Genomic DNA, 10,174 nt, shown 5'->3' with positions numbered 1-10,174 from the left:
CCCAGCCGAGGCGCTCCCACTGCTGGCGCCAGGTCCCTGCGACCCCATGGTCTCCATGGGAACAGGAGTCTGCAGCCCGGGGGCCTCGGCCGTTCCCAAGAGCAGGGAAAGCGCAGAGACGCGAGCTCCTAGGCAACCCCCCGCCCAGCTGAGCTGGGGCCTCTGCGGTCACTGGGGTCGCTGGGCCCTCCGGCCTGGACCCGCAGAGCCATGTCCCGCTCCCAAGCACCCCCCGAGTGTGGGGGCTCTAGAGAGGGCCCTCGTTTCACCCGCTGATGTCGGCAGGGCACAGAGCCCCAGGGCGGCTCAGAACCGTTCTGACCCAGCGGGCTCTGTGACTGCGTCCGTTTCACACGGGAGGGAGCTGGGGCCCGGGAGGGTCCCGGCTGGAGCCGGACTTCCCGCTCCGGACGTCCCCTTCACTCCCCCCAACACCTGCAGGCCTCGCTCCGGGCGCACGCCGCCCCCAGCCCGGCCCCCAGCCGCTGTGCGGCTACTCAGTCCCCGCCAGAACTGGAAATAACCCGCGACCTCATCCTGCCTGGCCTCCATCCACAGGAGCTGTTTAAAGGAATCTCCTCCCGCGACCAGCCCGGGCGCCCTCGAGTCGGAGTCGCAGGCTGCAGTTTCTCCTCTGCTGTCGGTCAGGGCAGAGCGAGTTCCCGGAACCCTCCGCCCACAGCGGGTGAGAAAGCCCGGCAGCGGGCGGAGGCTGAGAGCAAACAGATGTGGCCGCTTCCCATCCAGGGCTCCCAGCGCCTGCCCGAGCGGCCCTGCGCCCCGACGGCGCAGCCGCCCTCACCTCTACTCCCCAAGGACACAGAGCTGCGCGGGGCGGTGCTGAGCATTTGGGACGGTCCCGGGCGCCCTCACCTCCCCCTTGGGAGGTGGGGTGGGGGCTCTGTGAACACCGGGAGGGTCCGTGGGCTGCCCTCACCTCCCCCTGGGATGGGGCTGGGGGAGCGCTGTGAAGACGGGGCGGGTCCCTGGACGCCCTCACTTCCCTCTGGAGGGGGGCCTCTGTGAACACGGGGAGGGTCCCCGGCGCCCTCACCTCCCCCTTGGATGGGGGGCGGCACTGTGAACGGGAGAGGGTCCCCGGCGCCCTCACCTCCATCCCCCAGGGACACAGAGCGTGGTTGGGGGGGCTCTGTGAAGATGGGGCGGGCCCTCACTTCCTCCTGGGATGTGTTTGTGGGGGCGGGTTCTGTGAACAGGGGAGGGTCCCGGGCGTCCTCACCTCGCCCCACCAGGGACACAGAGCCGGGGTGGAGGGGAGTGCGGGGAGGGGGGTGGTGAGACTCCCCAGGGCCCGCATGGGCTGACCCTCCTCAATCCCATCCAAAGCTCGCTGGCTCAGGGTTTTCGCCTCGGCTCCTCTGTAAGCCGTGGGTCCACCCTTTAGCTCAGAAGGTTCTCATGAGCGTCCAGAGCCCGGGCTCAGAGCAGACCCTGTTCCCAGGCCGCGGGCCCGTGGGTGCCAGAAACTCCTCGCCTTTCTGGTGAATCCCCTGCCGTGTCTCCCTGCATGCATGCCGGCGGTCAACGCTCAGGTGTTTACTGTGAATGGAAGTGACTGCTGAACAGGCAGCTGCCAGGAGTGATCGGGAATCTCAACCCTGTCTCCCTGGCGTGTAAACCCTAAGTTAGCTCCAGAGACAGGAAGACACCCTTTCCCCAGGCTTCTCAGCAGCTGGAGTCACTGGCCTTGGCCCCTCGGCTCTGTTTGCTCCTTCCATTCGGCCCGTCCTTCCCCTCCTGGTCAGGGGCAGATCTATGGGGCTGGCTGGAGCCTGCATTGCCCGGGGCACTTCCGGGAGCCCAGCCCAGCCCCCAGCTGCGAGGATGCTCTAAACCAGCTGACCTTTGACCCTGCTGAGGAACCTGCCGGGACCCCTCTGTCCTCTGCCCCAGAGCCCCTGACTCCCAGCCAGGCACAGCCATCTCCGGGCTGACGCTGTCTCCAGCCAGGCGTGGTCACTGGCCAGTCAATGGCAGGTCCTGCCGCCGCCGACACAGCTGGGCTCCCGAACGGCTGTGAACACGGAAGTTTCTGGAGCCTGGCGGGCCATGCCTTGGTCTTCTGGGGTTGCTGTAAGGAAGGGCCACACGCGGGGGCCTGAGACAGCCCAGGTGAATTCTCTTCTCGCACCGTCTTGCCCCTCTGGAGGCTCTAGGGGCGGCTCCTCCTGGGGCTGTGTGACCTTGGGGGCCCCTAGGCTGCTGGCTGCACCCCTCCCCTCGCCACCTCTAACCTCCCAGGGTGTCCCGTGTCCTGGTGGTCCTCTTACTAGGAGGACACGGGTCCCTGGACTTAGGTCGCCCTCCCCCAGTACAGCCTCACCTGCAGAGACCGGTCCCGGAACAGGGCCGAGCTCACCGGTTCCAGGTGGCCGGGCGCTGGGGATGTGAATCCCCCTCCAGCAGGCAGGCTCCGCGCCGCTCTGGCCTTTGCTTCCTCCTTCCAGCAGACACCCTATTCCTCACCCCTGAAGCTGACCCCTGCTCCAGGGTCTGCCCTGTGTGACCTGGCCTTGCTTTGCGGTGCTGGGTCACAGGTCCCTCTGTCCCGGAGTGGGTGGCCCCCTGGACATCCGGTGTCCACCCCTGCCTCTGGTCCCCTTTTCCCTGCAGGAGAGCTGCCCAGCCCAGCATTCCTGCCATCTGTCACCTCCCGTCACCTCCCTGCCCCAGAAGGGCTGACCCCTCCTTCAATTCTGCTCACCTGGGCCTTTCCTGGGACACCCCCGACCTCAGACGCCCTCCCCAGAGGCCAAGATCCAGTCACGCATGTCCTGTCTCCTCAAGAAGCCTCCCCCGTGGAAGGAACATCTCCCTGGGGCCCCAGCAGCACGGCCCTCTGACCTGTCCTGGGTGTGGTCTGTTATCTGCCCGGTGCTCCTGAGATGCTCAGCACAGCAGCACTCTCTGTCCTAATGCTGGTGGGGTGGGTGGCTGCCAGTGGCTGAGCAGCGGAGCTGTTGCTAAGTCGCTCAGTTGTGTCCAACTCTGTGCGACCGCAGGGACTGTAGCCCACCCGGCTCCACTGTCCATGGGATTCCCCAGGCAAGAGTGCTGCGTGGGCTGCCGTTTCCTCCTCCAGGGGACCTTTCTCACCCAAGGACAGAAGCTGCGTGTCCTGAGTCTCCTGCATGGTGGGTGGATTCCAGGGAAGCCCGACTAGATGGTACCTTCTGCCGGCAAGTGGGGTGTGAGGGCCAGAAGCCAACTTGTGGCCAAGGAAAAGCCAAACTGTAAGGAAAGTCAGGTCAACTGGCAAATCAACTGCTAGTCACTAATAAGTCTTTAAGGAAACTGGGTTAGACGTTCTTCTCTGGAGTTTGCAATAACGTCAGCTTAGTCATATCACGCTCGGAATTTTAGATCTAAAGTATGTGACCGTGCTACCCGTCAGCTGGCCCCGAGTAAGACACTGTGCCTTGAGCAGGATGGTCAAAACCCGCCTGCAGTGCAGGAGACCGGGGTTCGATTCCTGGGTTGGGAAGATCCTCTGGAGAATCCCATGAACAGAGGAGCCTGGTGGGCTGCAGTCCACTCCCAAAGAGTCCACTTGCAAAGAGTCGGACATGCCTCACACACACACACACGCACACACACACAAACACGTTCTTTGAGTCAAGTTTCTTCTTTCTCTGCACATCAGAAATTGACATTGTCTACCTGGTGATAAGTGAACAGTTGCCGTAGACAAATGCTTTCAGAAACTACCAGCAGTGAGCAAGGTAACAAATGCTGCCTGCTCAGTCACAAGCCCCCCCTGCCCCTCTCCGCCCTCCATGCCCCGTGGATGCCTGAGCTGGACCTCGGCAGGGCTAGATTGCGTGCGCCTGTGGCCCCTCTGTGACCCACACCCAGCAAGGATGCAAGTGGAGAAGCAGGTTCCTCAGCAATGTTACCACTCAGATTCCAAGGTGGCTCAGAGCAAACCCCTTCTAACGCCTTTCAGTTGAGACTTCACTTGTCCACGGCTCTGCCCACCATGGCCCGGCGCCTTGGGTGCCATCTGCCAGCCTGTGCAGGGGACCACTCCTCTGTGCAAGGCCCAGCCTGGCCTTTGGGGGTGCTTCATCCTCCCCCACCGTCCACTCCCTCCTCTGCCTATGGTCCAGCCTGCCTGGGGGACGTGTGCACTCTGGTGAGGGGCAGGGAGCCCACTGCCGCCTGCTATTCTTACTTCCAGAGGCTTCACCCTATGTAATCCCCCCTTGGGGGCTGTTGGCTAAGTGAGGCTGTGGAAGCTAATTACAGGTTGTTCCTGCTACCGGGAAAGTCTCTGCGGGAGGCTCTCAGTCCCACACGGAGTGTCCCCAGGGAGCAGCCACCCTGTGGGGTCCAGGCTGGGCATGAAGCAGGATTTGGATGAAAATAAATTCATCCGATCCTGTTTATCAGTCATTCAGCTGATACACTGACGCCCCTTTAGATTAAATATCACACTTTCCGCACGTGATAAATGAATTCATCCGTACGGCTTCGTCAGTACATATACTGACCATTTCCACCCACCGGCTCTTTTGCTTTTTGATGACGGCCTTTTTCCTCGGTTGAGAGAGACCGTTCTCACTTTGGGTAATGCGAACCAGATTGGAAGCCTGCAACTTGCATTCTCTCTCTTCAGCAAAAAGGAGCGCTCCAGCCAATCTTGCTGGTTTTATTTATAGCATTGTATTTCCTGAGAGAAGGCAGGAAAAGTCCGTCTTCCCCGGCTCCTGCGGCCCCTCCCCCGTGATCCCCCGGCTGCGGCCAGAGCAGGGGCGGGCCGCACGGGTGGGGGCGGAGGGGGCCGGACCGGACCGGCGCCAGGTGCCCCAGCAAATGCGGGATCAGAGGAGGAATTATGTCATCCCGCCGCGGAACGAGTCCAGCGCTTCCGCGTGCATCTGACTGCCGGCCGCACGGACTCCGCGCATATAAGGGGCGGCCGCGGCCCGCCGCGGATCCAAGCCCAGCTCCTCTGCAGAGCGGGGTTGGGTCTCCTGCGGCCCTTCATCCCTCGCCGACCCCCTCCCGGCTCTGAGCCAGTCATTCCTGCAGGGGTTCCACGCCAGGTAAGAGCGGCTTCTCCATTGACCAAATCTTTGCGCTGTAGTTTAACTTTTCAGAAAAGTCTTTTTTTTTTTTTTTAATTTATTCTAAGAGGGGAGAAGAAAATGCAAACTAGTTTTGAAGTAGGGAGGGAGCTTGCCTGTTGGCACCGAAGCAGAAACAGGTCTTCACCTCTGCCTCCTGCTGCTCAGTGGCAGAACGGGCGGGGGTGGGGGGGCGCCAGGTGAGTTCCCTTTGGCAACTTTTCTGCACGGAGGACGCTGTGATCATGCCCGGATTGCCCATCGCCTGAGGACCCCTGGGGCATTCGTGAAGGTACCTGCCTGGAGTCCTGGGCAGAGGCTTCCGTTTCAGCCACTGAATAGGATGCTTCCATAAAGTCTGTTACTGGGGGGCGGTCGTGAGGAAGAAACTAGAAGTTGTTCCTGAGGATGGGAAAAAATGATGAGAAGTTATAAAGGCGCATGCTAAACAGTTTTCATAGCTGAAAAGTGTTTCTGAAAGCTTTTAATGAATGGTGTTTAGAAAGTCAGTGAAAACTGCCCTGACCGCCCAGGGACTCCAGCTGCCCTTACAAGTTTGGGGGATAATTTGCAGACGGAAAGGCAGCGGGAATTGGCAAATTAGCCTGACTTCTGTGAAGGGGCGAGGGGTCAGGCTCCTTTGCAGGGGGAGGCTGAGGACAGTGAGGGGCTCTGTTGAATCACCTCGTTCTTGACCACGGGAAGGTCGTATTTCTCAGTAAAGTTAAGTTTGCGCTGATTGCTGGTATAAGAAGAATTGTAAAAGGTCTTTGCAGATCTTTGTGAAAGTTCTAATGTAACTAGGTGTAACGACATTCCGACTATAACCTTAAGCCCTGTGTGAAGCGAGGTGTGCAGCGTGGGCGCGTGTGTCCCCGCAGCGTGTCGTACGATAGCCTATGTGTTGCCTTTTAACAACACCGGGCTAGAGAGGCTGGAGCCCCAGCTGCGCCCCTGGTGGTTTCTTTCCTGCCGGCCGACCCCCGAGGCGGGATGGGCCCCCCGGCCCGTGTGGCAGACGGCTGTCTCAGCGCCAGAGGGTTTGCTTTTGCTCCTGACAGAGCTCCGTGTGCGTCCTCGGGGCTGACGGCGAGCTGAGCCCTCGGGACGTGGGACTCTGTAGTTCCGACGGAGCTTGCTGCCGGAGGCGGCGGTCCCGCTGTCTGTCTGTGCGGGACGGAGGGCCGCCCGCCCCGGCCTGCGCTGAGATCGCTTGCGCAGGACTCACAGAGTGGCAGTACTGTTCTGAGTCCCGAGGAGGGCTCACCGCGTGACGCAGGCCTCGGAAGAGTCCTGCTGACGGCAGCCTTTCCGTCTCTCCTACTGGGCTGCTTCAGAAGTCTTTGCAAACACTGACTTGCTCGGCGGCTCATTTCCCACACTCACTCTGAGTGGCTGATTTAAACGCCCGGTCCTCATTCCACAGAAGGGGCGCCTGAGACTGGAGGACTCAGGGACGCTTCCCCAGGCAGCATGGTGATGCCGGCACCGCAGCTCTGCGGGAGCCTTGCCCGCGGGGCCCGCCCAACGCCTGGGGGGTGCAGCGGCCAAGCCCTGCGCTTGCTGTGAAGGCAGGTGTCTGCAGCCTGCGGGGACGGGAGAGTCCTGCTTGGAGCCCGCTCCGCAGGCGACGGTCCCCCTCTCGGGGAAAGCCGCTCCTTCTGGAGAGGCTCCTCCAGGGATTTCTTTCTCACTAAGAAGCTCAGGACCCTTGAAGCCCTAAACAAGGAGGGTAGGGGTCTCAGATTGGCTGCACCGCTGCGGAACGCAGAGTGTTGCTGGAAGGGCCCTGGAGCCCGTGCTCAGGGGAGGTGAGGAGGCTGAGGCCCAGACGCGGGGATGCTGAGCAGGGGTTAACCCTGGAGCGGGCTCCCGGCCAGGCTCTGACTTCTGGGCCAGTGTCTGCTGAGCCTGCCAACTGAGAATCCTGAAGAATGGAAAAACAGGCCTCAAGAAAATAGAAAAGCAAAGCAGAAATGATTACTAAGTAGAAGGCTATTTTCTTAGCAGTTATGATCCAGCAAACTAGGTTTACTTCTAACTCATACAGTTACCATTTATTCTCTTTAATTAAATCATTTGCAACTTTTTTTGGCTATTTATGCAAAATATCTTTGTAGGCTATTTTCCCCAGGCTGATATTTTTCTAAATTCAAACTTCCTGGGTTTTTGTTCTGGCTCTGGGCAAGCACTTAACTTCTTTGAGCCTCCACTTACCCATCTGCAAAATGGCCATGATAATGGTCATATCTGTCTCCTAGGTCATTATGACGATTAAATAATATGAATGCTTAGGATATCATTGGTACAGTGCTTGTTGACAAATGCTAGTCCAATGAATACCAACTTTAGTTAGAAAAACTCATTTGAAAAGCATATTTTCTATCTAGCTTTGCCCACAAATCCATTTGTTTTTCATTTTTATACACAGACTGTTTTTAAATGATCATATGAGTAAAACTTCCAATCCAAATTAGAAGCTGTGGTTATGTTTTCGTAAGTAACAGGGTCTGGTTTATCTGCAGGGGTTTGGCTGGGGAGACGCACGATGCTGCGGCCACTGCTGCTGCTGGCCCTGTGGGCCTGGCCCAGCGCTCAAGGTGAGTGTGGACCCCCGGGTGTTCTGGTCCAGTGCTCAGGGTGAGTGTGGACACCCAGGTGACCTGGTCCAGCGCTCAGGGTGAGTGTGGATGCCCCTGGGCAACCTGGTCCGGCGCTCAGGGTGAGTGTGGACCCCTGGGTGTTCTGGTGCAGCACTCAGGGTGAGTGTGGACCCCCGGGTGTTCTGGTCCAGTGCTCAGGGTAAGTGTGGACACCCAGGTGACCTGGTCCAGCGCTCAGGGTGAGTGTGGATGCCCCTGGGTGACCTGGGCCCCCAGGACAAGGTTCAGCTGCTGCATAAGGGTGGATAAAGCAGAGGCCTGGCTGGAGCACCTCACCCCTTAGGACCTTAACTTAGTTGAAAATAAATCTTCACTGACTTTGAGTCCATACAATAGGAAATTTAGTTTTGGAAAATTGAGGTATTAGAGAGAAATACCCTCCCACCTATAGATGCAGCCTTTTGCTGGGCACGTTTTGTCTTCTTTCTTTCTTTTTAAAATTGGATTAAAAAAAAAAAAAACTGTTTATTTGGTTGTGCCACAAGGCCTGTGGGATGTCAGTTCCCCAACCAGAGATCAAACCTGTGGCTCCAGTTTTGGAAGTGCAGACCCTTAAACACTGGACCTCCAGGGCAGTTGCTGCCTTTTTTCTGTATGTGATATTTACAACATACTGAAGTATTTAGGTGTTTTACAGCTTCTATCCTTCCCACATTTTTGCACTTAAAAACATATCTAAATATTTTTTCATGTGTTTATTTTCTTACAACACGATTTTTAATGACTATACTATTCCATTAGAAGGTACCCCTCTGTATTTTTAGGCCATTCCCATCTACATTACACATTTTCATGACTATAAATGACACCACGGGGAATACTGTTGTGAATACATATATCCTTGCATTTGTGATTACATATTTAGGATAACTTACCAGAGTAAAATTGCAGAGTCAAACTCTTTAATGATGTTAAGCATTTTTGACATATGGCCAAATAGCTGTATTGCAGGTAGTAAGATGAACACTTCTGTCAACAACACCGTGTAATCTAATGGTTCAATTTGCCAAGTATTAGATAAAAGTTATGCTTTGTTCAGACTTTCTGTTCAGAAAATTATTTTGAATGATTTAAAGTATTACGATGTTGGTGAGGGTGGACAACCTCTTTCCAGTATTTGGACGGTGCATTAAAACCATGCGTTTGTGGCCTTGAGGCTTATGGTCTCTCAGACGCTCTCCTGCAGTGTGAGCCCTGAGAGGCAGGATGTATTTCTGAGAAATACAGGGTCCCTACTGGAGGAGTTCAGCTCAGATTATGTCTCGAGGAAAGCGACATCGAAGGCAGCCGCTCTGCAGTGGCGCACCTGCCGGCAGCTTTCCTGGGCACTCGAGTGGAAGACGGGAGGGTCTCCCCTGAGCCCAGCTCAGGTGGTGAGCAGAGACGGCAGCACGGTCCTTGTCAGGGAGGTGGAGAGTGGGAACCAGACCTCACTTCCTTTCTTCTCGAAGGCTCGTCCACTGGTCCGCACAGAGAGCCGCTCGCGGGCGAGCCGGGGCTGTGGTCAGCAGCGGCCGGGGAGGGCGGGTCAGGCAGCACCCAGGAGAGGAAGGAGGGACGGGCTCTCCGGCCTCGCAGGGGCCGCGTGCCAGCCCGCGTGGCACCCGAGAGGAGGGCCCTGTGCCCCTGCACCCCTGACCTCCGTGCCCTGCTCCCCGAGTAGCGGGAGACCAGGACGAGGACACCGCCTTCGACCTCTTCAGCATCAGCAACATCAACCGCAAGACCATCGGGGCCAAGCAGTTCCGGGGCCCAGACCCCAGCGTGCCCGCCTACCGCTTCGTCCGCTTTGACTACATCCCGCCGGTGAGCGCGGAGCACCTGGGCCGGATCGCCGAGGCCATGCGGCGCAAGGAGGGCTTCTTCCTGACGGCCAGCCTGAAGCAGGACCGCCGGTCCCGGGGCACCCTGCTGGCGCTGGAGGGCCCGGGCGCCGCGCACAGGCAGTTCGAGATCGTGTCCAACGGCCCCGCGGACACCCTGGACCTCACCTACTGGGTGGACGGCACGCAGCACGTCATCTCCCTGGAGGACGTGGGCCTGGCTGACTCCCAGTGGAAGAACGTCACCGTGCAGGTGACCGGAGAGACCTACAGCCTGTACGTGGGCTGCGACCTGATGGACAGCTTCGCACTGGACGAGCCCTTCTACGAGCATCTGCAGACCGAGAGGAGCCGGATGTACGTGGCCAAGGGCGCAGCGCGTGAGAGCCACTTCCGGGTAGGTCGCTCCCGCCCGACCTGGCCTGGGAGGGGCGGGATCCTGGGGGGTGCACATGGGCAGGCGTGCGCGCAAGGAGCACCCACGCACACCGGCTGGCACTCGGACACTGTACACATGTGCACACGTGCACACAGTGCACACACACGTGTGCGCACACACATGCACATACTATACACATGCGCACTGCACGCGTGGACA

The 10,174-nt window shown here is 58.5% G+C and overlaps 1 protein-coding gene across 1 annotated transcript in view; it reads left to right on the top strand.

The window, feature by feature from the left end:
• Positions 1 to 4,904: 4,904 nt before the first annotated feature.
• Positions 4,905 to 10,174, top strand: part of THBS2 (thrombospondin 2) — a 26,890-nt gene continuing 21,620 nt past the window's right edge. Inside the window, exons 1-3 of the mRNA XM_040239199.1 lie at positions 4,905 to 5,069; positions 7,616 to 7,690; positions 9,417 to 9,973. Of these exons, the coding sequence (XP_040095133.1) occupies positions 7,639 to 7,690; positions 9,417 to 9,973 (609 nt within the window). The 5' untranslated portion in view covers positions 4,905 to 5,069; positions 7,616 to 7,638. The remainder of the gene's footprint in view (positions 5,070 to 7,615; positions 7,691 to 9,416; positions 9,974 to 10,174) is intronic.

The sequence above is a fragment of the Oryx dammah genome, unplaced genomic scaffold (genome assembly GCF_014754425.2).
Source record: "Oryx dammah isolate SB20612 unplaced genomic scaffold, SCBI_Odam_1.1 HiC_scaffold_4, whole genome shotgun sequence".
Taxonomy (NCBI): domain Eukaryota; kingdom Metazoa; phylum Chordata; class Mammalia; order Artiodactyla; family Bovidae; genus Oryx; species Oryx dammah.
Note: the sequence above shows the minus strand (reverse complement) of the source record. Positions and strands in the feature narration are given on the sequence as shown.